Source organism: Somniosus microcephalus, chromosome 23, assembly GCF_052327205.1.
Source record: "Somniosus microcephalus isolate GS21.2 chromosome 23, FLI_Smic_1.0, whole genome shotgun sequence".
NCBI classification, from domain to species: Eukaryota; Metazoa; Chordata; class Chondrichthyes; order Squaliformes; family Somniosidae; genus Somniosus; species Somniosus microcephalus.
In genome coordinates this window covers 24,178,468-24,206,131 of record NC_141009.1, presented here as the reverse complement: position 1 = coordinate 24,206,131, position 27,664 = coordinate 24,178,468, and the positions used below count along the sequence as shown (strand labels likewise).

At 42.1% G+C, this 27,664-nt stretch overlaps 1 protein-coding gene across 6 annotated transcripts in view; it reads left to right on the top strand.

The window, feature by feature from the left end:
• LOC147101740 (multivesicular body subunit 12B-like) overlaps positions 1–27,664 on the top strand; it is a 182,342-nt gene that overhangs the window by 6,159 nt on the left and 148,519 nt on the right. For 5 of the 6 annotated variants that reach the window (XM_085965610.1, XM_085965608.1, XM_085965609.1 and 2 more), the window contains exons 2-4: positions 8,897–9,019; positions 20,376–20,483; positions 26,312–26,408. In XM_085965610.1, the coding sequence (XP_085821736.1) occupies positions 8,906–9,019; positions 20,376–20,483; positions 26,312–26,408 (319 nt within the window). In that variant the 5' untranslated portion in view covers positions 8,897–8,905. Of the gene's footprint in view, positions 1–6,569; positions 6,682–8,896; positions 9,020–20,375; positions 20,484–26,311; positions 26,409–27,664 lie in introns of those variants that run through there. The other variant, XM_085965611.1, reaches the window with a different exon arrangement.

Here is a 27,664-nt window from a genome sequence, read left to right as displayed (position 1 = left end):
CTTTTAGTTTTGCTTATTTATTTAAATTCAAGTACATTTCGCCTGTCTGTTTTTCTTGGCTTTCTCAATCTGCATATGGCCCAAGTAAGGTTAAATTAGTCTCCAATTGGCTAAAATACGGCTCCAAATTTTTCTCTCCTATCGGGAGACTCCGCACCTTTTACTAGAGTTGGTTCTGATTCTGCAGCCGCCAGATTAACCTCTCCTGCTAAAATCAGGGTGACATTCAGAAGCTCCAATTGGTTCAAGTGCCCAGTGTAATAGCTTGTCAGTGTTGTTTTTTCAGCAGAAGTTCAAGAGCATAGATCTGACCGAAATTGGTTGGAACACTGCTTGATCAAACTTTCTAGCATCTCGGAGCCTGCTTTTGTAAAGTTAATTGGTGTGTCTGTTGTTCAATTAGTGTGGCCATTAGCCATATTTAGTGCATTGGTTGCAGTATGACAAGTCACAGAGAAGCCAGTGTGCGTAAATGTGTGCCAGCATACTTTTGTGATGCTCTTGATTATTCAAGTCAAATCACTACCACCAGTAGTAAGAGCCGTGTAACCTGGAATTAAATAGCTGAAAATGCTTCATCCAGGCACAGCTCTGGCTTGCAAGGACAAAATTGATAATTGTAGTGTTGGGTGTTCAAATGGACACAGTCCATAGATTTCACACACGTACTATTATGTTCAACTAAAATCCTAGTGGCAGCACAGTTAATGATACTGTGCCAGAAACCCAGTAGTTACCAATTAAATCAGCCTATTTGCTGCTGAAACTCTCATGCATGCTTTTGTTATCTCCAGACAATGCATGTCCGTGTCCTAACTTGCACCAAATCCCACTCGCCCATCACCCCTGTGCTCGCTGAACTCCATTGGCTCCCGGTCCATTAACACCTCAAATTTAACATTCTCACCATTGTGTTCAAATCGCTTCATGGCATCGCCCTTCTTGTCTCTGTAACCCCCCTCCAGCCCTCTAAGAACTCTGTGTTCCTCCAATTCTAGCTTCCTACGCATCCCCCACTCCCTTTGCCCCACCATTGAAAATCCGTGCCTTCAGCAGTCTCGCCATTGTCTACAGCGGTCTCGGACCAAAGCTCTGTCATTACCTCCCTAATCCTCCCCCCCCAAATCAGATCCTCCTTCAAAACCTACCTCTTAGACCAGGCTTTTAGTCACTCTTCCTAATAGCTCCTTCTTTGGCTTGGTGTCAATTTATGTCTGATTACGCTTCCCGAATGTGAACGTGAATGGTGAGTTCTAGTGGGCTATTTGAAAACGGTGCAGTTGCAGCCAAGTGCAAGCCTAGCCTCACACAATATCGACACATGCACGCATTTCCACCACAGGATGTTGGATAGGAATTGGGAGTGGAAAACTGACTTTTCTTGTTTGTTTTCCTTTTCCCTCCATAGCCCAGGAGAACTGAAGCAATTTTTGACATCCCCACTGCATCCCCTGTGGAGATGAACTAACTCAACACATACCAGGGATCAAAACTGGGATCCAGTTGCTTCTGCCCCTCACCCCCACCCCCCCCCCCCCCCCCCACCTCAAAGGGGTTGACTCAGATCCTGTCTTCGGCCTAAATCCACACGTACGTGTTTCCTAACGGGTCACCAGGCAGTGATTACGAGGAGGATCTCTGGCTTTTATATATCTCCTCACTATTTTTAATTGTAGTAAAGTTCTTTCAAATTGAGTGGTTACTTCAGAGAGGACGACTGCCTCGAATACTTAATAGTCAGCAAAAAGATATAGCCCAGAATCAAATCTTCCGTTAAAACATCAATGCAAGTGCCCATAGATGGTAGGCATTAAAAACAAGTACAGGTAATTATTTAATGTTTGATTGAACTTCATTGTAGGAGATTACAATTTAAATGTAACGTTTCCTGTACGTTAGTGGAATCCCTAATAAGTTTGAGAGCTCTCCTGCACTCCAGATATACAAAGGATTTGCTTGTCATGGCCAACTGTGAAATTTGTACATCTTGTTATGGGACAATGCCAAAAATTGTGAATTATGTTATATCTGCCTGAAAATACTGATTATCACATAATTGATCATGAGCTATTCTATTGGTACATATTCAAATAAATGTTATTTCCTGGCCTCACAAGTATAAAAGTAATACAAATATCTCCAGTGTTTTCAGATGTTAAGTGTGCTTTAAAAAGTTTCAGCTCCTTCAAGTAGCCAGATTGTTACCCATTCATCCCTATTTGTGATTTCAAGTTGAGAAATAATGCTTAAGTTGATTTGCTATATTTACTGTACCATGTGCCGCTCTACAGTTCCCTAGCAAACTGTCAAATTTGGAAAGTGTTACAAGTGAAGTTGGTGGTCTTGGTTGGGTTTTAGAGGTGCTGCCTTAATTTGGAATTGCAACTTAATTTTAGAAAATTTCAAAGCTTTTGTATTTGCAGTCTTTTGTGGCAGGTGGTCATAAATGGCTGGCTTAGCATCTTTTCAGTAGTCTTTCTGTGAAACTGGTAGATTAATAAGTACCATGCCTCCTCTTCTAAGGTCTGCTATTTATTGCAGTGGTTAGGGCATCTACTGTCTATTGGTATTGCTACAGATGGTATGTTAGTCATGTTGGCCAGATAGTTTACCTGGGTTGGAGTGTCAGGTGCTTGGCTGTCTTTATCTGTAGTTAACACTGTACTGTACAAAGTTGTTCGTTATTAAGATGGAAGCCCATGGAATTAAGGGGAAAGTGGCGGTATGAATACAAAATTGGCTCGGTGACAGGAAGCAAAGGGTGGTGATGGATGTTTTGCAGACTGGGAGGTAGTTTGCAGTGGTGTTCCTTAAGGGTCAGTTTTGGGTCCATTACTGTCTTCAATTTTTATAAACGACTTAGATTCGGGCGTAAGGAACAGCGTTATAAAGTTTGCAGATGATACAAAACTTGGCAAAGTAGTGGATAGTTATCGGCTTCAGGATGACATGGACAGGGTGGTGAAATGGACAGAAGCATGGCAGATGGAGTTCAATGCAGAGAAGTGTGAAGTGATGCACTTCGGGAAGACTAATATGGAAAGAGTGCACTATAAATGGCACGATTTTGAAAAGTGTAGATGAGCAGAGACCTTGGTGTCCATATACACAAATCCTTAAAGGTGGCACGGCAAGTTGATAAGGTGGTTCAAAAAGCATACGGGTTACTTGGGTTTGCAAATAGAGGAATAGAATATAAAAGAGATCATGTTAGAACTTTATAAATCACTGGTTAGGCCTCAGCTGGAGTGTTGTGGACAATTCTGGGCACCACACTTCAGGAAAGATGTAAAGGCCTTAGAGAGGGTACAGAGGAGGTTTACCAGGATGTTACCAGGGAGGAGGGACTTCAGTTCTGAGGAGAAATTGTTTTCACTCAGAGTTGTCAGGACTTGGAACGATCTACCTGAAAAGATGGTGGAAGCTGATTCCATAAATAATTTTAAAAAGGGAGTTGGACAGGTACTTGAGGATGAGGAACTGACAGGATTACGGACTAAAAGCGGGGGGGTGGGACTAAGCACGACTGCTCTTTCAAAGAGCCAGCACAGGCACGACGGGCCAAATGGCGGCCTCCTGTACTACCCTGTATAAGTTTCTATGATTCTATAATTATTTTTAAGAAAAATTCTTTTAAAATTATTTTTATAGACTAGTATTACTCCTGGAGTCCCCAGAAATGAGGTATGGTAGCTTTGTAATGCTGACTTCAAATACAGCGATTGGGAAAACTTCATAATTCATATGACACATGTACGCAAACGTCTGGCTGCATTTGAATATTCCTTTTAATTTTGTTGCTGTAGTTAGTTTATGGTCACTAGGGAAAAATAAGTTCAAATTTCTGCATGGTACATTTTGATCGTGTTTAGTAAATGATTAACCGCAGGGCATTGTTAGAAAATGGTCAAAATACGTTGTGGCCTGAGATCTATAAATGACTTTTGCAATGCAGGAAGTCATTGGATGTAGTGCATTGCAGTAAAGTGGCACTGCAAACCCAAAAGAACCATTTTAGCTGCGCATGATGCAGTTAAAACCTGTCTTCAGGATCACGTAACTTGTAAGGAGAGGGTACAGTACTTACTTTTTTACTTCAAACAATGAATCTGGAATGTAGATCTAAAGCTCCTGCTTTAGGCAAAAATAAACAGTCTTTCTAGATACCCAGCAAATGCCATTGGGCTAGCCCAGATGGTTTATCATCAAAGGGCTGTGACTTGTGTTTGATGGTAATCACAATGGTGCATCATCTGCCTTGAACTCTATTCTGTGCATGTTACAGTGTTTTTGTCAGGCTGTAAGCTTGCCATTTGCTGTCGAATGTTTTTTTCCCCCTGCAACACTGAAATTTCACTATTTCCAACCCATCCTGACTAGAATCCACAAGGCCATGGGGAAACCCCGGCCTTTCTTTTACACCATGATCAGTTTCTGCTGTTTTCCAGCAAGACGTTGGTATTTCTTGCTTTTTTTATTATTCATGCAACTAAGCTTCCGAGGCACTTTTTCTTCTTCAAGTCTATGTGCAGCTAAAGATATTGTGATTTATAAAAAAAAAAGGGAACTAAAGTGAATTGCTCAGATAAAAACTTGTTCAAGTACCATAAGACAGATGAAGTGAGAAGAAAGTTAAAAGGGTCGAAGAGAGTGAAGTAAAAATGTATAAAATTGGAAAGAAATTAAAAATCATGAAGGAGAAAAGAAATGCATTTTCTATATATTCCATATAATTTAATGTGTAAAAATCTCTTGCCTAGTCTGTTTTTGTGGCCTGTCCCAATAAACAATGGCTCAGTAATTATCTGTGTGTAAGGATACTCGTGAAGTCTGGCAGCTTTTCAGTATAAATTACTAGTACCGTAAAATAAAAAGTTGTACAAAAGCTGCTTGTACAGCCATAAATGGCTAGCTTAGCTTTTTGTTTTTATATGATCGATGAATACCATAAAGAAGGTTTAGAAAGAAACCATAGTTACCAGTTGATTTGTTTTTTCCAGCCTCAAAAAGCCATCCAGTTCGGTTCAGTATGCAGACAATAACATGACTCAACAGGCTGGTTTTGAAGATTTAAAATTCAAGTATATTGTAAGATGAGAGTTTAAACATATACGTACTATGCCAAATCAAGTTGTTTTAAAATTGCTTACAATGTATAAAAAGCTCAGGCTTATATTTGTGGCTTGAAAAACAGTTCTAACTTCCCAGGCTTGTATGTTTAGTACAGATAATGAATATAGATCCCTGTTTTAGGCTGAAGACTTGTACAGTGCTAAACTGTCTGAAGGGCATGGCCAGAAAAAAGCAGGGCGATGTCATGATTTTGACTATCCCTTTTGTACAATGGGATCTATCTTCTACCATGGAAAGGCCATACAGTAGGCCTAATGTTAAACTGCCAGGGTTCACTGGCTCATGAAATAATTGAAGAATTGTGCAGCCTTCTTTATCGCACATCTGAAGAGCCAGTTTTACTGCGGATAGTTGTTCACATAACCACAGTAATTGTAGGAGATGAAAATACGTCATCCACATAGACAGCTATCTGCTGCAGTAGAATACATTCTGATAATGTGGGCAGTGAAATTACTGTTTCATTATTGCCAGTTCATTATGACAGAATAATTTTAGACTTATTTGTAGTTCAGGGAGTTTCATTGTTACTCAATTCTGTGGGAGGTTTAGGGGAAGTGTTTCACAAAGGTGGCCCTCTACTCTAAGAATGACTTGGAGCAATTCTGGTCCCAACATGTTGATAAGCAGTAATGAACTCTGTTGTATTGCGAACTGTCTTTTATGGTATCAGTCAAAAATGATAGAACTACATTCTTGACTGAGCCATATCTACCTCTAACTGCAGAGTTGAGATTGAAATGATACCCATTTTCTAACATTTAAAACATTTAATCCGAGATAAAATGCCCCTTTCATTGAAGTGATTTTATTTTGGCAGTCGCCCAAAGGTAATTTGGTTTTCACTCCTCTTCCTGTTTATGATTGTTTTGCTTTCGGTGTTGTGGCTTAACTTAGCTGCACACTGAAGTCAAACATTCTATAACTGCATTGCTCTGTCATTTGAATTGGCTATCTGGGTAAACGCAACTGAACTTGCCATCATATTTCTAATCAATATTGATCAAAATTGGATAGACTTTGGAAGATTGTAAAAAAAACATTAAAGCTAACAAACTTACACACATTTCCCAGTTTTAAATTTTTTTTTAATGAGTATCACTAATATGTTCCAGGGGTAGGACTGTATATACATACTAATGGTGTTGCTGCTTTCTGCTTCGGTCTCTTTCATGGTACCCGTCAGTTCTTTCTCTCCACTGCCTGCCCCCCCCCCCACCCCCGGCCCAATTAAAAAAGAACACTCTACTTCTTGGCATTATACCTCAGCAGTTTATTAAATTGTCATGCATTGTGGAGAAATTTGTAATGTGTTAAGAATTTGGTTCTGTTGTAGACAACTGCTCTGGTTCCATGGCATCAGTCTCCTTTAAACAGTCTGAGTGTCTTTTATGGGAGTTGACTCGTGCTGCTCTTTCTCGACTTGTGCATGAGTGTAACCCGAGGATGTAACAATGATGTACACTAGATATCTGGACTGGATACTCGTATTTCGCACATCTATCTCTTCAGTCTTTACAAAGGCGGACCAAATTAGCTTAGCGCAAGGTGAGGTGAAGTTTGCTTCGGATTGTAAACTGCTTCATTTCACAGTAAGGAGAAACGGAGAGAGCAATAGATATGGTCAGAATTGCTTAGTTAAATCTGTACAGTAGTTTAATTTGTATTCATGTAATGATATATAAAATAAAGCACTCACGACAACACCCCATTTGGTGGGTTGTCTTACTTAATTTAAATAGAATAGTCCTCCGGCATCCTGTCCTACAGTCCAGTTATAGAACCACTCTCCCTGCAGTCTCCTGTCTTTTGCAAAAGACTGACTGCCTTTCTGGTGTCTGTGTTCTGATCTTTGAAAGCTTCTGTGTCAAATACTCCATCTCATAGACTGGGAGAGATCAAAAGGTTTTCCAACACAATGGCTGTCTTTCCAAGTACTCGGACAAACTAGCAAATCACTTATTTAGACTCTGGGGCAAGTTACTTCCAGTTAGCATATTAGCCACCTTTCATCTCGGGTTATTCTTTCAAAAAAAAACTTGTGGGGGGATATACATTGCTTTTAAAAACTCACCATTGAAAGTGACTTTTTCCAGCTTCTTTGGTGGAAAAAGGAGGGGGAAATCCAGAATCTGGTTTAACTGTTTTTGCAATTGAATGTTCCAAAAAATTTCCATTTAATGTTATCCTGAAGTGTAGATTTATGTTTGGATGGAAGGGAGAATTGATATTTGACTTTTTCCCTCCACCCCGCCCCCGCCCAAGGTGTGCCCAGGACATTATTTTGCACTAATTCTTGTTGTAAACAGTAGGTAAGAATTATTCTGTAATTGTTCTGGCAGACTGGAGCGAAAATCATTTCTGGGGGTTGTTTGCACCTTCACTCACCAGACACGATTTTAAAAGCCACTTCCTGAGGAAAAGCAGAATTTTTTTTAACTTGACCCGAAGTAATCTGCTTCCACTTACAGTACTAATGTTGGAAGCTTTACTCTTTAAGACAAAAATGGCAAATCTATATGAAGTGACTTTACTGCTGCTCGATAATTAATATACTGAGCTCTTTAATGAGACCAGGTTGATTTAGGTCAATGTTACGGCTGTGGTGACACAACTCTGCAATTAAAAGAACTCTGGCCTTCAAATTTTTATATCCGGCAATATTTTTTTAATTTTTTACATGTTGAAAGGAATTATTTTAGACTTTGTACCATTGAAACTCCTGCTGTGTGCAACTGGTGAACTGCACTACTCTGCTGCTAAGCACCACCTTTCTGTTCGCAGAAGCATCCCGGTCTTTGCCTTAAGTTTCATTGTTATTGAATTGCCTGGCCAATCTCTTATTGATTCCTTTTTATTAAAACTGAAATACCAATATGATGTTATGGCTGAATGTCATTCCAATAGCACTTGTAATGTACTCCCTTTTTTTTTACTAAGCGATATCTGTTTTTATGATGCACCCCGGGAGAATGTAAATGCCTTTTTGAGTCCGCTATAGACAGTATGCAACCAAACTGTGGAACAAAGTAAATATGCACGGCGTACATCTTTGATAGCCAAGTTTTGCTCTCTTCTCCCCTTCCTATTTCATTTTTGGCTGTGGTTTTTATTCATGAAATCTTCTGAAGTACATTTTTTGGATCTATTTATATTTTTAAGTAGAGTACAATTACTTGATACAAAAAGAGCCTGTAAAAAATGCATGGAAGAAGTAAAAAGAGCAAGCTGCTGGGCTAAAATTCAGGGTTATTTCAGAAGTATTTTGGACATAAACACCTGAATTGTGTCTGCCAGTATTATATAAAAAATGGAGGCTTTGACAACTTGTAATGCAGTATTTTGCCATAGTCTGGCATTGTATAGCAGCCTGCTGCTTTAATTAATGAACTAGTAACATGAGACCTCCGGACCAGTACAATTGTACTTGATGTTTACACAACTGAGTTATTCAGGAAAATCTCTTTTTTTTTAATATCTTGATCTTCTGGATCAAAGCTAAGTTACATTACTGAATTGTCTAAAAGTAGCTCTTAAAAAAAATTATTTCAGTAGGTTACAACATGAAAAACTTTCCACTTCGGTACTGTTTTGCTGGTGATGACATGTTTCTGTGGTTAGATCCATGCGTTGGTGTCTTAAGAGTTTCCCTGCAGCCAAGAGATTAGATGTCCGTAGTAGTATATATCCTGTATCGTCGTTTATGTGCTTTTGGTAGTTCAAATTCAGGAAAGATTGTATGATTTTCTTTCCTCTTTTTCAGTGTCGCTCAATGATGCCTGAAATGTGGGATCTGTCTGAAGCCTTGCCAGATTTGTCTATGGATCCAATTACTGGTGTTGGAGTGGTCGCATCTCGATTTCGGGCACCTACCAGTTATGATGTGGTGAGTACAATATCAGTTTCTGAAATCTTTTGAAGTCCTTTTTTGGATCTAAGTGTTTTTAAGTAGAATACATTTACTTGAATCACCCGCCCTTTCTCCCCCCAACAAAAGCCTGTAAGAAACTCATCCAAATATGAAGGGGCCATTTTAAGGAATTGCAGTCCAGCTAGCTTGACAATTCTCCCCCCTCCCCACATCGATAATTTCCCCTAGGACTTGTTGGTATCCTTCAAACCCTGTCTTCTATATTTGATGTGATACTACTTTATTGCTATTAAAAATAGATCTGGAGGTTTTTTTGGTTTTTAACTTGCATTACTTTATTCATGGTGTGTAGTGTGAAAAAATTACATTATACCGTAGAATCAACTGTTTGTTCGAAGATCACTAGATTGGAGACAGTTTTGGGGGGTTTTCAGAGTCTCGTGCCATTTCAATTATTTTGCAGCTTCTCTTTTTTTATATATAAGCTTTCATTTAAACCAAACAAATGACATATTTCTAATTTGTACAAAGTTTCTTTGCAATCTACAACGAAAACATTTTCTGTTGGACCTACCGTAGCATCGTCACAAGGAAAATGAATTCTCTTCTGTGAACAGTAGTTGCTTTGACCTCAGATACCCAGCAAACGCCAAGAAATAGCAATAATCCCTGGAATTTTCATTTTTAAAAAAAGTAATATTTTAATTTCCTTAAACAGTGCATGTGTGTGTATATATTATATATATATTTATATATTTATTCTATTTATAATATATGGATATCTGTGAAGTGAGTTACAAGGCTATAATTTGCTTGACTGCTCCTGGTGATGTTTATAAGCTGCTTTAGATTCACTTCCCAGTTTGATGTGTGCAAACCCTTCTTTTAAATTAGTCTCTTAATCTGCTTCTCAAGTGTGCATTCCTCTGTGGATTATGATGAGGACATTGAAAATATCGTAGATTATTTAACTCTGCTGTCCACCTTTTGTGAATATTCTGCCAGGAACTGTCATTACAGATTTGAACTATTAATTTTTGAAATCCACTTATTTATTGTAGAAGAAAACATAATATAATTACACACCTTTTTGGAATACAGTGACGTCGTGCAAGTCCCCAAGAACAACCCCATCTCTCTCTCTCTCTCTCTCTCTCTCTCTCTCTCTCTCTCCTTCTCCCCCCCCCCCCCCCCCCCCGAGTTTCTCATCTAGAGATCTTCCCTCAGCCTCTGCACTGAAGGACTCCTCTTTCACGATCTCAATCTCCATCCCACCTCGCCTCGCCCTTTCTCCTCCTTTTAATCTCGCCCTCCATATATCTGACCTATACCCGTGGCCACTCCCTCAACTTCTCCATTTCGTGTGGCCTTTACATTACAATGGTCTCAATTACAGACAAAGCCATCTTTGACCACTTCCTTGTATCCCTCACCACCCACATCCTTCTCCACTCTTCCAACCCCACTGTGTCTGCTTCTGGGGGAAAAAAAACTCTTCCTCTAAGTCACTTGAAATTACACTTTGAAGCTGCCAGCTGCCTAGCCTTTGGTCCTGCATTCAGCATGATGCTCTTGCAGCTGTAGATCTGCTCAACCACTCCCCCTTTGATGTCCTTGTCCCCAGCAAAACCTTTTATTTTCTCCCATCCTGGTCGCACCCCCAGATACAGTCCCTATCTTCGCTCCCTCACGTTTGAGGGGTGTAGACTTAAGTGTATCTGGCACACAACTGGTTTAGCTATCCATCAAATGCCATCAGACCTTGCTCTCCTCTGCCAAAACCGTCACAACTCCAGGATCATCCTGGAGAGCAAAGAAAACCCTTGGCTTCTTTATTCCACTACCAACCGTTTCCTTAATCCCCTGTTCCTTGCCCCCTCCTCCCTCACCTCCAATACTGTGCAAGGAGCTCATGGACTTCTTGGTCACTAAGATTGAAACCAGTCGTTTAGCTGCCTCTGTTTCCTCCCTTCCTCCTGCTCACCAAGCCAAACCTCCCCCAAAGCTCCCTCCTGCCCTAGCCCTGAACTCGTCTTTGTCTAGTTTATCGCCTATCTCCCCGTATGTCCTCTCCACACACATCTTGTCCATGAGAAACACCTTTGCTCCCATGAGCCCATTTCCACTAAACTGCTGACCAACTTCCCTTCTTGTCTCCATGCTAACTGACATTGTAAGTGGCTCCCTCTCCTCGGGTACTGTACCTCTCCCTTTCAAAACCACAGTTGTCACCCCTTCCTTGTAAACTGCCATCCCATCTCCAACCTCTCTTTCCTCTCAAGTCCTTGAACATGTTGCCTCTAAAATGTGTTCCCATCTTTTCTGCAACTCCATGTTTGAATCTCCAATCGGGTTTCCATCTCGGCTACAACACTGAAACTGCCCTAGTCAAAGTCGTAAATGAGATCCTCTGTGACTGTGACCAGGGTACATTATCAATCCTTGTCCTTATCAACACCTCTGCAGCCTTTGACACCGTCAACCACACCATCCTCTCCCAATGCCTTTTATCCATTGAGCAGATCAGTGGAGCTGCCCTAGCTTGGTTCTACTCTTAATTGTAACCAGAGCATTCCAACATTGGCTTTGATTCCTGCCCTTGCACTCTCCTGCAGACCCCCATGGATCTGTCCTTGACCTCCTCCTCTTCCTCATCTATATGCTGTTCCTTGGCGACATAATTCAAAGACATGGGGTCAGGTGCCACATGTATGCTGACAACACCAAGTTCTAACTCTCCACCATTTATCTGGACTCCTCCACTCGCCCTGTGTTGCCAGAGTGTTTGTCCAACATCCAGTCTTGAATGAGCCGCAGTTTCCTCCAGTTTATCAATGGGCAGACTGACGCATTGTCTTCAGCCCTGCAACAAACTCCATATACTCCCCAGCCACTGTCTCTGGTTGAATCGGATTTTTTGTAACCTCGACATTGTATTCCTGAGTTGAACTTCCAACCCCATATTCTCTCCATCACAACGATTGCCTAATTCCACCTCTGTAATATTGTCTGCCTCTGCCCCTACCTCAGCCCATTTGCTGCTGAAACCCTCATCCATGCCCAGGCGCAGCTATTCCAATGGTCTCCTAGATCCCCTCCGAACCTCCACCCTCTCTAAACTTCAGCTCATCCAAAACTCTGTATCCTGTATCCTATCTTGCACCGAGTCCCCACTCACTCTGTCCTTGCTGACCTACGTTGGCTCCAGTTCCACAATGCCTCCAAATTAAAATTCTTATGCTCATGTTTAACACTCGTTTAGGCCCCGCCCCTTTCTCTATCTATAATCGCCTCCAGCTCCACAAACCCCCCAGAACTCTGTGCTCCTCCAACTATGACTTCTCCTCTCCCCCTACTTTGTCCCACTAGAGTCTCTGTTCGGGAAATACCCCTCCAAAACCTCTCCTCCTTTTAAGACTCTCCTTAAAGCCGACCTCTTTAGCCAAGCTTTTGGTCACGCCTCCTAATATCTCCTCCTTCGGTTCGACAACCATTTTTGACTGATTCCACTTTAGTGAAGTGCCATGAGACATTTTTCTGTGTTTAAGGCACTATATAAATACAAGTTGTTGATGAATAAAGTATGTAGGGGGAAAATTATTGGTGGGGTGGTGGCTATAAGATTGTAGTAGTGGTTGGAGTAAAACCACTGTTCATAAAAGAGGCGAGGGATAAACCTGGCAATTACAGGCCAACCAGCCTAACGTTGGTGGCGGGGAAACGTTTAGAGACATTAATCCAGGACAAAATTAATTGGTACTTGAAAAAATAAGTGTTAAGGGCAAATCGTGTTTGGCTAACTTGATTGAGTTCTTTGAAATAGTGGAGGGGGGTAAATGAGAGTAGTGCGGTTGATGTTGTGTATATGGACTTTCAAAAGGCATTTGATAAAGTACCACGTAATAGACTTGTTAGCAAAATTGAAGCCATGGGATTAAAAGGGCAGTGGCTGGGTGGATATGAAATGGCTGAGGGACAGAAAACCAGAGTGTAGTAGTGAATAGTTTTTCAGACTGGAGGGAAGTGTGTAGTGGTGTCTCGCAGGGGTCGGTGTTGGGACCACTGCTCTTTTTTATCTATATTAATGACCTAGACTTGGGTATACAGGGCATAAATTCAAAGTTTGCAGATGACAAACTCAAATATAGTGAACAGTGAGGAGAATACTAACAGAGTTCAGGAGGACATAGACTGGTGAAATGGGCAGATACATGGCAGATGAAATTTAACACAGACAAGTGTAAAGTGATTCATTTTGGTAGGAAAGATGAGGAGAGGCAATATAAACTAAATAGTACAATTTTAAAGGGGGTGCAGGAACAGAGAGACCCGGGGGTGTACGGACACAAGTCTTTGAAGGTGGCAGGACAAGTTGAGGAAACTGTTAAAAAGGTATATGGGATCCTTGGTTTTATAAATAGAGGCATAGAGTACAAAAGCAAGGAAGCTATGGTGAACCCAGCTGGAGTATTTTGGCCAGTTCTGTGCATTACACTTTAGGAAGGATGTCGAGGTCTTGGAGAGGGTGCGGAGGAGATTTACTGGAATGATACCAGGGCTGAGGGACTTCAGTTATGTGGAGAGACTAGAGAATCTGGGGCTGTTCTCCTCAGAACAGAGAAGGTAAAGGGGAGATTCGATAGAGGTGTTCAAAATCATGAAGGGTTTTGATAGAGTAAATAAGGAGACACTGTTTCCAATGGTAGATGGGTCGGTAACCAGAGGACACAGATTTAAGATAATTGGCAAAAGAACATGAAGGAAAAAAATTTACGCAGCGAGTTGCTATGATCTGGAATGCACTGCCTGAAAGGGCGGTGGATTCAATAATAACTTTCAAACATTGGATAAATACTTGAAAAGGAAAAATTTACTGGGCTATGGGGAAAGAGCAGGGGAATCGATCTTAATGGAGAGCTTTCAAAGAGCCGGCACAGGCACGATGGGCCGAATGGCCGCCTTCTGTGCTATATCGTTCTATGAATGAGCAAGAGTTATCTTTCTAGTTGCACGAGATTTCAAAGTGCACTTAGTGAGTTAGCTGCGAGTCAGTTTGGATTCCAGGTTTCGGCTCTCTGCTGTCTGGAATATTTAGTGTTCCAAGCGAATTTTGTTTTGGTTGCTCTGGTATATGTGATCAGTGTCTTTTATTCTAATTTAAACTAAATATAAACAAGCTTCAGGAATTTGCCAGAGATTCAGTTTTTATTTTTCGGGATCATTATATGAAGTACATAAAAGAAAAGCACTGGGAGATGGAGTTCTCAGATCATTCACAAGCAAGGACCAAACTTATGATTGAGTTAACAAGATCTTCCTCATGGTTGGACTAAACTTGGTATTATACTGTTTTCTGTTACATGTACTGTTTGTATAGATCTCACTTTGTTTCAGATGAATGGCTATGAAGGGGATTACTAAAAGCTTAGAAAGCACTTTAATATTACCAATTGTGTCATGTAAGCTGCCACAGCCTTTCTCCAGAAGCAACTGCTCTAAGCAAATCCTCTTAGTGATGAAGAAGTATTAAATTTGTAGGCAGATGTTACAACTTTGTAAGTGAGCTGTAGAGCTATCGTGAATTTTTAGGTTCATGAGTCCATACAAAGATAGACAAAATTTGCAACAATCCTTTCTGTTAATGTGTTGAAAGAAATGCCATTGCTGTCTCCAAGTGTGGTTCTGGCATTGTAAAGATAACAGTGTCGGTACAGAGGAAGCTGGCCATTTTGCCCATCGATTCAGAAAATAAACCTACAGTCCACTCATCACAGCATCAATCTGTTGTTTAAATTGATTCCAGAGTTTTTACCTCCAACCCTACCTTGAAGACCCTTCCACATGTTTTATCACTTTTTAAAAGAAAAAGTTAGCATTATTTGTAACTGCTTCCACAATGCGAGGTTGTTCATCAGTAGCTTTTGAAATCAGATGACGGGATTGAAGGCCGATAAATCCCCAGGGCCTGATAATCTACATCCTAGGGTACTTAAGGAGGTGGCCCTAGAAATAGTAGATGCATTGCTGATCATCTTCCAAAATTCGCTGGAATCTGGAACTGTACCCATGGATTGGAGGGTAGCTAATGTTACCCCACTATTCCAAAAGGGTGTTAGAGAGAAAGCGGGGAATTACAGACTGGTAAGCCTGACATCGGTAGTGGGGAAAATGCTAGAGTCCATTATAAAGGATGTAATAGCTGAGCACTTGGAAAACAGTGACAGGATCGGACAAAGTCAACATGGATTTACAAAAGGTAAATCGTGCTTGACTAATCTACTGGAATTTTTTGAGGATGTAACTGGGAAAATAGATAAGGGGGAACCAGTAGATGTGGTGTATTTGGACTTTCAAAAGGCTTTCGATAAGGTACCGCATAAGAGATTAGCGTGTAAAGTTAAGGCACATGGGATTGGGGGCAAGGTATTGACTTGGATAGAGAACTGGTTGGCGGACAGAAAGCAGCGAGTAGGAATTAACGGGTCTTTTTCCGAGTGGCAGGCAGTGACTAGTGGGGTACCGCAGGGATCGGTCCTTGGACCCCAGCTATTCGCAATATACATTAATGATCTAGATAAGGGAACTAGATGTAATATCTCCAAGTTTGCAGATGAGACAAAGCTGGGTGGGCGTGTGTGCTGCGAGAAGGATACCGAGAAACTCCAGGATGATTTGGACAGGTTGGGTGAATGGGCAGAAGCGTGGCAGATGCAATATAACGTGGATAAATGCGAGGTTATCCACTTTGGTGTTAGAAACAGAAAGGCAGACTATTATCTGAATGGCAATAGATTGGGAGAAGGGGAAGTGCAACGAGACCTGGGTGTCCTTGTGCACCAGTCACTGAAGGTAAGCATGCAGGTGCAGCAGGCGGTGAAGAAGGCAAATGGTATGTTGGCCTTCATAAGGAAAGGGTTTGAGTACAGGAGCAAGGATGTCCTGCTGCAGTTGTACAGGGCCTTGGTGAGACCACACCTTGAGTATTGTGTGCAGTTTTGGTCGCCTTATCTGAGGAAGGATGTTCTTGCCATGGAAGGAGTTCAGCGAAGATTCACCAGTCTGATCCCTGGGATGGCAGGAATGACGTATGAGGAGAGATTGGGTCGATTGGGATTATACTCGCTGGAGTTTAGAAGAATGAGAGGGGATCTCATCGAAACCTATAAAATTCTGACAGGTCTGGACAAACTAGATGCAGGTAGAATGTTCCCGATGGTCGGAGAGTCCAGAACCAGGGGTCATAGTCTAAGGATAAGGGGTAAGCCATTTAGGACAGAGATGAGGAAGAATTTCTTCACCCAGAGAGTGGTGAACCTGTGGAATTCTCTACCACAGAAGGCGGTTGAGGCCAAGTCTTTAAATATATTCAAGAAGGAGTTAGATATATTTCTTAGAGCTAAAGGTATCAAGGGATATGGGGAGAAGGCAGGTACGGGGTACTGAGTTTGGATGATCAGCCATGATCTCATTGAATGGCGGAGCAGGCTCGAGGGGCCGAATGGCCTATTCCTGCTCCTATCTTCTATGTTTCTTCTATGTTTCTCTCAAACTATATTCAGTTCCAGGTGGTGATTTCCATAATTACATTTAAGAGTCTAGCTTTAAGGAAGCAGTACCTAGTTTATGTATGTGTATTTTTTTAATTATATAGTAGTGGTCTCGTGAAAAACTTGTACCAGAGGAAAAAACAATCTCTCCCTGTAGCAGAAGCTCCGTATTAAGGTTAATCTATGGTCTGTAATTGTGTCAAAACAGTATGTTCAAACTGCTCAACTCATCCAGCCCTGGCTGTACTCCGCACACCAAGTCAAGCACTGTAATTAGAAATTTCAACTTTCATTCTGGAAACAAACCAAAATGTGGAATGTTAGTTTGTATGTTGAACAACAATAACATACATTTATGTAGTACCGTTTAGTAAAACGAACATACCAAGGCACTTCACAGATGGGCATAAGAAAAACATCTGTGAAGATTGACCTAGGAAGGGAGAAATTAGGAGGAATGACTGAAGACTTGTTCAAAGAAATGGGTTTTGAGAGGTTTTTAAAGGAGGAGAGGGGAGTAATCAAGTCTGGAGTTGGCAAAGGCATGAATGACCGTTTCGCCATTGATGGAAAGGCGGTCGTGCTGGAGACCAGCAGTGCTGCGGAGATGGAAATGAGCAGGTTTTGTGCTAGAGAAGATATGGAGTCTAAAACTAAATTCGGGGTTTAGCAAAACATCAAGGTTGTGAACATTATGTTGGGGCTGGGGAGGAGGAAGAAATCCGTAACCAAGGAACAAAATCTGTGGTGGGCCCTGTAGGTGATGGCTTCAGTCTTCCTGATTGTTGTTGGGTTGGAGAAAGTTGTGACTCATCGAAACTGGATGACAGCCAAACAGTCTTGACAGCACAGAAGCAGTTACAAGGTATGAAGAGGTGGTGGAAAGGTGCACCTTGGTGTCATTGTCATAGAAGTGGCAGCTGACCCCATGCATTGCAGTTGATTTCACGGAGGGCTGCGTGTAAATGAGAAGTGGGAAAGAAAACACAGATGGATCCTTGGGTGGGGGGGGCTCCAGAGATGATGATTTGGGGGGCGGGAAGAAAAGCCATTGCTGGAGATGCGCTGACTGTGATCGGAAATGGAGGAATGGTGAAAGGTGCGAGTAGTCCCACAAAGCTGGAGCAGTATGCTTTTCTCCCCAAAGTTTTATACAGCTTTGTCCTTGGGAGAATGCTCAGATGGGATTGCTCAGTCTCATTACATTGGATTGGCATGTGAACTATAAAGTTATCTTTTGCTACTGGAATTAGAATAAAGCATAATGGTGGGGGTGTTTTGCTAAAAGATTGTACTACAGTCTACTCAGTCATTTCATTCAATATATCTGCATTCAGTTTTTTTAAATTCCCATTTTGCTGTATTACTTGTGTTGTGCTTTTCAAATTATTGCATATTTTTAGTGCAAAATTGACTTTGTATTATCTGGTGTTGACTGTCCACTTGAGCTGTGAAGACAAGGAACTATTATAGATTTTGTTCTTCTAAACTTGGGTTGTGTTAGGCAGGGAAACATTTTAAGCTACATAACACTTAAATGAAGTAATGATGGTTCCAGGTCTGTCACTGATGATGATAGAAATTGAACTATTTGAAGTGATTAGAAATATTGCCCAACATTAAAGCGTCATGTTCTCCTTAAATCAGCATGTTGATGCTTGACTTTCTTTTAGACTTTTAATGGCAGAATTGCAGCATTTGCAACTCTATTGCAAATCAATACATGTTGTCTCTTTTTTAAGGCTCATAACAAAGGTAAACCACTTCCAAAATGAAAAAATAATGAGAAAACTGTGATAACATTTGAAGACTGCCATTGCTGCAGTTCTGTATGTTAGCACATGAGAATGATATCAGTGACCTGGTTTCAAAATGCAGTGTTAGGTTTGCATTGTGTATTCGGTGCTTCCTTCATGTCACTGTGCACCAACAGGTAGTGAATTTCATTAGCGTGATTGTCAAACTGTTGCTTTGACAGTTTTGCCCTAAAATAATGTACGTCATGTTGGCTGATTTGTGGATAAGGCCAGTCAGGAGCTGTAAGGAGAGCCCCATGCTGTAGGTACCAGCAGACGCCGCTGGTAGAAGGTGTGTGCAAGTGAGCTGAGTGGAGTAGTCCTCAAACACTGTTAAAATGCTTTCCTACTAGATAATGGCCCAGAAATTCGGGTCGGGGGCTTCCTGCGGGCGCAAGCCCCCGACCTGCACTTACTTTGCGCGCCGGCCGTTGAGCTGTAGGGCCCGGTGGAATTCCGATCCGGAGCCTGCTCCAGCTGCCGGCGCGTAGTGCTTGCGTATCCCAGGGGCGCAGTTAGTTCGATGCGTCCCCTGGGATCACATGGGCCATGGGCAGCCAATCGGAGCAGGGAATGCTCCATTCATAAGTCTGACAGGAAGTGCTGTCAAGACTTATGAATACTACGGCCCCAAAATAGCACTAAACCTTCAAATAAATTTTAAAAAAACATCACATTTTTTAAATAAACTCTAAATTACATGAAATAACTATTAAACAATAATTTAAATTTTAGAATATAAAATTATTTTTTTCAAACGAGGCTAAAAATAAACTTACCTTGCTTTAAAGTATTTAAAAATAATAAACCTGTGGAAAAAATGTTTTAATTTTAATTAATTCACCACTTACCTTGTAAAAAGCAGGCCTTACGCCTGCTTTTTACATTTCTAAATTCTGCAGGCTTACGTTCCTGGAGAAACCTGTATTTAAAAAACAAAAAAAAAACAAAACGTAAGTTTGATGCGCACGCGCAGCCTCCCCCGCGCACGCGTTCGACCTCTGAACCTCTTAGTTCAGAGGAACGGAAGTGCCGGTTTCCCGCGCATGCGCAGTGCATGCAGGAAACCGGCACTTCCATCGGGCCTACGGGTGAGTACCCCGTGCGTACTCACCCGTGGAGACCCGAAGTTCTGGGCCAATAAATCGCTCTCTACTGTTTGTGTGACAGAATCACTATGTTGAGGAATTGAGATTTACCTGTTCATATTGAAAGCGTCAAGACTCCACTTATTGTGATGCTTGGCAGTGATGTGAACCTGTAGTCGAGATAGTTGAAGGAGAATACCTGAAACTAGTTTGTTGGACAGCTGAGCTGCATAGCACGTCATTAATTTTAATTATATAGATAAGTACAAATAATTCTGCTGTGTATATTAACTAATGACTGTCAACTAACTCTTGGTTTTAAAACCGAATGAAGCACTTTTTTTCAGAATCGAGAGAATGCATGATACATCTTCATTTTAGCAGTGTTAATTGCGCTATAACTGTAAATTCAGATTTGTTCCCATTTTACAGCTGCTCCATTTCAAAATGAACAGTCTGATGAGTGTAAATTGAAACTACCACTGTCAACTGTGTAAACTGTGCTTTAGAGGCTGGCAACTAACAATAGTCCGAGGCGAAACCATTTTTAGCACATCTCATTTTCTGTTACGTTGTTTCATAAGTTGTCAACATAACACAATATAAGCATTCCCTGACATGGCTTGAATTTTAAGTGTATGATAATGATTTCCCCCCCCCCAATTGCCCAACACCATCCATCCTGCTTGCCCACATAATTTTTAAAACTTGCAGATTCCTTATCAAAACCATTTGCAATATATCTTTAATCAGTTGTATCCTTGGAGACTGTATTTTTAGAAGCATTTTTGTCAATATTTTTATACAGTACCTGGTGGAATGATCTAATGAGATGCTGTGATAGTACAGTCGGTGTTAATTAGGGAAAGTAGCAAAACTCACTGTACATGAATTAGCTTTATTCCACCTCACGTTTGCACATGCTGTCTTGTTCTCACAGATTTCGCAAACGGCAGATGGCTTGGATGCTGACCTCTGGAAGGACGGCATATTTAAATCCAAGGTCACTAGATATCTCTGTTTTACGAGATCATTTTCTAAGGAGAATGTAAGTTCAAATCAATGACCTCATGCTTGTGTTTTTATAGTAATCAGTTTTGGTTATGAAAAATGGAAGCCTGTATAAATGTATTGGAGTACATTTCAGTAACCAATTTAGGAGCACTTATTGCAAATGTGGTGGTTTCAATATGATGCTAGTTTGTTAAATCCAATTTATTAGCACGAGGGTCAAAATCTGAAATCGCTGTTGAACTGAATTTGCTTTGCGTGTTACAGTTCATGTAAGTTTTGTTGGTGTAGCTTCAAATTTTAGTAGGTAAAATTGTGCTGTAGAATTTTTTTATATAATCGGTAGTATGTTGATATGAAGAGTAACAGCCATTGTGTTTTGGTTCGGTACAGAAATCCTGCCATAACATAGAGTAAAGTTTCATGGTAGCTGTGTCATGGAGTGGATAGGTGCAGATTTGTCCCTGTGCTTTTCGACACCATGTTCCCGATCTTTCCTGATGTGCAGAGGAAGTGCCTACAAAATAGCGGAAGATCTGAGGATTCTTTGAGTATCTTTAGTGCACCCACCAGTACCAGATAACCAGGCAGCACAGGTGGAGGCCTAAAAACAGTCACCTTTGCCCCCTTCTGTTGGGGAGTGCCTGAAGGGGAGAAAATGAGTTTTAAAAATAATTAGGGGTAGTAAAGCTCCATTGAACACACATCTGTAATACTGTGGTAACAAAAGTACATAAAAAAAACAGTAAATCTAAGTACAGGAAACTCTTTTAACCGGCACCTAAATATCCGGAAATCTCTCTTAACCGGCAAAATTCGGGAGTAGATTCAGGTAAGTATATGTTACTATATATTAGTGGTGGTGTAACCGGGGTTCCTGGATCTGTGGCTGTGTAACTGGGGTTCCGGCACCTGTGGCCGTGCAACAGGGACTCCTGGATCTGTGGCCGTGTAACCAGGACTCCTGCACAAGTGCCGGGTAACCGGGGCTCCTGCACCCGTGGCCGTGTACGGGGCTCTCGTACCTTGGTAAGTATACCTCTCTGTAATCCGGACTTTTTGATCAACCAGCACCACGCCAGTCCCGTCGGTGCCGGATAAAAAAGAGTTTCCTGTAGAATGGCTTCCTCTCCCTGAACCATGCACCACCTCATCTGAAAGGCTGGCCCATGCTGTCAGGCCTTTGCTACTGCTTCTCTATAGAAATATGCTATTGACTAGCCCTCTGATTTTTTTCCCCACTCTCTTTATTCTGTTCCTCTTGCTGCGGGGGAAGTGCCTGGCTGCTGCTTAGTGCGTCCCTCGTCATGGCTGAGATTGGAATCTTGCAGAAATGTGCGAGTCCGCCTACATTGTACTACCTGGAGGCGAGGCATGTTGGTGCTGTTGCACTATGTTGCCCTAATGACTGGCTTAATTTGAAACCATATATAGTACAATAACCCAATTCTGTGTGCAGAGTTAAAAGCTAAAGTTGGAATGAACGTCAGAACATGCCCTTTCGTCTGTGTACAAGTACATCCATTGTTTTTTCCACTTTTCTTTTAAACACTAACATTTGAGAAGGGCAAGGGTGAGAACAGAACAAGTTCTTGCCTGATCAACTACAACGGCACAAAACATCCCATATGGAACATTCGCCTTTCATTTGAAGGAGTCATTATCATTCATTTTTATTGGTGCTTCCTGAGCATGCAGATCATGGAAAAGTTGGAGAACAAACCTTTGTGTCACAGTTCATGTTTACATGAAAATTGTGCTATGCAGTGTATTGGTCCTAAACCGTAATCCCTTCCACATGTCTCTATACTGTACTGAAGAATAATCACTTTTCCTTTTTTTTTTTAATTTAAAACAACTTAAATCAAGTTGTGAATATCTAAAATGTGAATACATTTAAATATATTGTGAGGCATTCACTTGCAAGTTCTGCATTTATTTGCATTTAGAGAATGAAGTTCTTATTCCAAATTTCCATCTGTTGTATGCACAGTACCATTAATTATCTGTTAACGTTTTACCATGTAAGTGACTATGAAGACGTGGGTGCTTGGAGCCTTGGCATTCCATTAGATCCCAAGCTGAGTTTCTGACCCCCTATCCTCTCCAACGCACATACGGCCGACTTCCACTTCACTAACATTGCCTGCCTCTGCACTACCTCTGCCCATCTGCTGCTGGAACCCTCATTCAGTCATCTTCAGACTTAACTATTCCAGTGTTCCCTTGGTTGGCCCCGCATTCTCTATCCTCTGTAAACTCCAGCTCATTGAACACTCTGTTTCCCATATCCTATCTGTCACCAAGTCCTGCTCACCCATCACCCCTGTTCTTGCTGACCCACAATGGCTCATGGTTCTCCCAAAGCCTCCCCATTTAACATTCTCCTACTCTTTTTAAATCTATTCTTGGTGTCACCTATCCCTTGCCCTGTAGCCTCCTCCAGCCATGCAAGCTGTCTCCTCTGCCCTGCCCCTGCAACCCCCCCCCCCCCAAAACCCCTGGCCCCAAAACTTTCCATTGCTCTGACTCTGGCCTCTTGTGCATTCCTTCAGCCCCACGCTCTCGAATTCCCTAAACGCCCTCTGCCTCTTCATCTCCCTCTCTTCCTTTAAAACTTTCCTTAAAACCCACTGCGTTGTCCAAGATTTTTGTCAATCCCCCCCCCCCCCCCCCCCCCAAATCTCTCTGGCTCTGTGAAGTGGCTTGGGACTTGTTTTTAAAGGCACTATATAAATGCAAACTGTTATTGAAAAAGGACCTCCCTTTCAGGTTCATTACACCCAGTCAGTTGTATTTTTTGCTAACTGCTTTTGAACTGCCCAACCAGATAATCTTTTATAATAAACTTGTATTAGGAATAAGCGTTTGAAGGTTAAAATATGAGAGCGCCTTTATCTAATTTAGGGTACCGTCCCTACAATAGTCACCAGCATACTTGTCTTGCAGTGAGCGATTTTTTTTTTTTTTTCGATTCAATGAGTTTTTAGCTCATTTTCCCTAAAGGTATAATGAGGCCACAAATCTGTTTAAATGACACCTTGAACAAACTGGATGAACAGCAAGAATTCGAGACTGGGCGCCTGAATGGATACATTTACAGTTTAATAGTTGTTAGTGGCGTGACCTTTATTTCACCTTTTGATAGCTTAGGCCTTTTCCCAGAAATAGACTTTAGCACGTCTTACTGGTAGCATTTTATGATCATTCAAGTGTCTCTTAACATCAGCAGGTCCTCTTCAACAACATACCATTCTGACACCACTTCACAGTATAGTCTTTGCGCAGTTATGTTGGCTTACATATTATTGATGTTATTTATTTTAGTCAGAAGTACACAAATGCTTTTGTTTTGCTGGTTTTATAATAGAAGTGTAGTTAATGCTCTGTTCAGGCGAGATAAGCAAATACCCAAATGTTTGAATATGCCACAATGCAAATCCTGAAATATCATAGAACAATAGCATAAGAATAACACAAAACCAAATCATTCTTTATCATTCACGTTCTAGCAGTAGGCTACATTTCTGTAGCTCCCCTTGGTTACAAAAAGATGTTTCAGGATGGAAGAAAAAAAGTTAAGACCTTGGCCAGGAGGGGAAGAAAAAACAAATTTGCAGGGGCAGAAAGAAGCATGATTGAAGAAACTGGTTCTAACGTGGCTTTTAAAAGCAGGCAAGGAAGGAGGTGGCGAGGTGTGGCGGGATTTAGGAAGGTTTCTGACTGCAAGAACAGCCACCAGTGTTGGAGCAGGTAACTAGAAATGAACCAGTATTGGCAGGTGTGTGCAGCTTCAAGAGTTTGCTGAGGTAGCGTGACACACGGCCTTGGAGGGATTTTGAAAGCAAGGACAGTGCGCTAAAGCACGTAACGCTGGTGGAGCTTGGCAGGGGCAGAGAGTAATGAGGGTGAGGACATAGGCCACAGTGTTCTGAATGAGTTATGTACGGAAGGTGGAAAGCATTGGAGGATGGAAAAACTGATAAAGATGTAGATTAACATTTTGGCAGCCAGGTTGGAGCTGTCCTTGATTTAACCTATACGTTTCCAAATGCTCACTAAATTTATCTTAAATTATCGATTCTAAGGGGACAATTTTAACTCCGTAGATTGTCGGCAGGACAATCTACTGGCTGTTTCAATTCGTTTCCAAATCGCCCACGGGATTATAAGGCTGCGGCGATTTTAACTGCTGGGCCTTATTAACATGCTGCCGGTTCCTGGAAAATCAGATGCTGGCCTGCCAAAAATTGGGTGCTTGGCCATCCGACGGCACTCACGTAGCTGTGGGGAAGGGGGCTCCAGAGGGTCGCGTGGGGGGTGGCTGGGGTGGTGGTGGTTGGAAGTGCAGGCAGGGAAGGCCTAACTTTTCCTGTGGGATCCGTAGGAGCATCTCCTGGCCCCAGAAGGGAAAGTTTAAAAGAAACTTTCAATTAATCTTCCTGATCCTCTTCACGGTTCTCCGCTCAGGCTGAAAATTAAAATCGCTGCCTGGGCCAGATGATGTCATCAACCCCGATTAGCATGTGTGACTGCTTTGAGCGTGCGCCTAGCCGCCTGTCTTGAAGCGTCTGTTAAAGTCTGAAATGGTGGCTTTTTAGTGGGTAAGTAAACTGGGGCATTTTAACTGCCTACGTGCCAGGTTTCTATCAGGCAGGTAGGATTAAAATTCCATCTCTTTCCTCCCCCCCCCCCCCCCCCCCCCCCCCAAAGAATTTACACACAACTGATATTCAACTAATTATTGTATAGTTACGTGGTTTATGCTTCTTTTCCTTGATCTCAGCCCATTTTCTGATGAAACCTTCATTGGGCCCTTTCTCATCTCAGGAATTGACTATTCCAGTGTTCATCTGCTGACCTTCCATCCTCCGTAAACTTCAGTTCATCCAAAATTCTGCTGCCCGTGTCCAGGTTCTGCTCACCCATCAACTCTGTCCTTGCTGACCTGCATTGGCTCTGAGTCCCCTAACATCTGCAATTTAAAATTTTCATCCTCGTGTGCAAATCTATCAATTCTATGATTCATTCTATCCCTTCATTGTCTCGCCCCTTTCTATCTATGTAACCTTCTCCAGCCATACATTTCCCCCCACCACCCCCCCCCCCCCCCCAAAACTGGCATAAGATTAGCTTCCACATGTATACTGGTGATGTCCAACTCTGCCTCTGCACCACATCCCTCGATCACCTCTGTGTTGTCAGATTGCTTGTCTCTAAATCCCTCATTGGCCGCCTCCCACCCTACCTGTGCAGGCTCCTTCAGCTGATTCTGGCCTTCTATTATTCCTCCCCCTCTTTTTGCCCCACCATCAGTGGTAGAGCCTTCCATGGCATCAGTCTTTCTTTCCAGAACTTTCTCCCGCTCCTTCTAATATTTAAAAAAAAAAAAAAAAAAAAATCTTCTCCAACCCATCTCTTCAGCCAAGTTTTCCGCCCCAGGATTTGTTGCTTGGTGGATGTTGATGGTATATAAAAATAAGTCTAAAAGAGGAAATGTTGAAGAGATAGTAGTGTGAATCGAAGAAGGAAAATTATAGAGGGGATGGAAGGACCTTTTAATTAAACCATATTTGTGTAAATTTTCATGTTCTTTTCCCGGTTGCAAGCAGCGTGAATCGCTACTAGCCCAGGTGACTGGCTTATTACTGGACATTTGTTTGACAGAAACCACACTCTTTTTCTCATTGGTTTTGTCTGGGAAACTTATGGAACGTCCAATTGATTTCTAGTGTTTGCTTGGTAGATGGAGGTTTATTTGTTTCTGTGTCAGAGAAATAATGGAATGTTATGACATAGGCTATCCAGAACATTGCAGCACGTGTGACGCCTTATTTTTTTTTCTCTCTCTTGTGGTTTTTAAAGAGCCATTTAGGGAATGTGCTAGTGGACATGAAGCTGATCGATTTAAAGGATACTTTACCGGTGGGCTTTATTCCTATTCAGGAAACAGTGGACACACGTAAGTTATGGGTTTTGCGTGCTGCAGACGTGGTTAAGTAGTATTGGATTTTATCAGATAAAGGCATGTAGCTTTAAAGTTTTGAATCAGGAAATGTTTATGTCTTATTTCACGGTTGTTAAAGCACAACAGTAGTTGTAAATTATGTTCTTTTACAACCGGAATTATACCAGTCCCCTCTGACTCGTTTGGTACTGTGTCTTGCTCAGAGCAGGTTAAGGTGCAAATTAAGTTCTTCACAAAAATACACAATATTTGAAAGAAACTACTTGTAAAAAAAATCAACCTGCCTGCTATATAGTCAGGGTGTGGCAAAGCCACCAACGGATTCCTGTATAAATGTATAACTGCCTTTAACAGAGTGCTACAGCACCTATGTTTGTTTACTGTATGTAAATAGCCGTTGTGGATAAGCCCCAGAATCAGCGCGATGACATCATCACGTTGGTCACGTGACGCCCCGAACGGCGGGAAACGTCATGACGTCAGAGAGTGGGAGGTTCCCAACTCGGACCTCGTGAAACCAGCACCAGAAAAGACCTGTTGATTATTTCTCCTGCATGCAATTGTTTGTTCTCTAGTTTCTATTAAAGTTCATTTTATTATCGGACTGACTTGACCTCAGTGCTTCAGTTAGGGATCTGATGATTCCTACATTGGTGACCCCGAGACTTCGCGGAGGACGCGCAGAACAAAACGATGGATGTTAATGCAGCGACTTTGAAGCTCCCTCAATTTTGGGAACAACAGGCGGCCTCCTGGTTCGTCCAAGCGGAGGCTCGGTTCCAGCTTCGGAACATCGTGCTGGATCAGACCCGTTATCTTTACGTGGTCTCGGCACTGGACAGCTCGACGGCTGCACGGATCATCAGTCTGCTGGAGACCCCGCCCGTGGATAACAAGTATGATACGCTTAAGGCGCGACTCATGCAGGTTTTCGGCCTCACGAAAGCGGAGCGCGCGCGACGTTTACTCACACTGCCCGGGTTAGGCGACGCTAAGCCGTCTGAGTTGATGAGCCAGATGCTCACGCTCCTTGGGTCTGAGCCGCAGTGTTTTCTGTTTCGGGAACTTTTCCTGAGCCAGCTCCCAGAGCAGGTGCAAGCAGCCCTCGCCAGGTCGGAGGCTACGGACTGTAGCGCTCGCGGCCGAAGCCGACACCATTTATGCGGTGATGCAGCAGTACTATGCCACCTCGAAGCGTCCCGCCCCGAAGGATCCCACCTCAGCGCCTCCACCGACCGGCCTCTGCTACA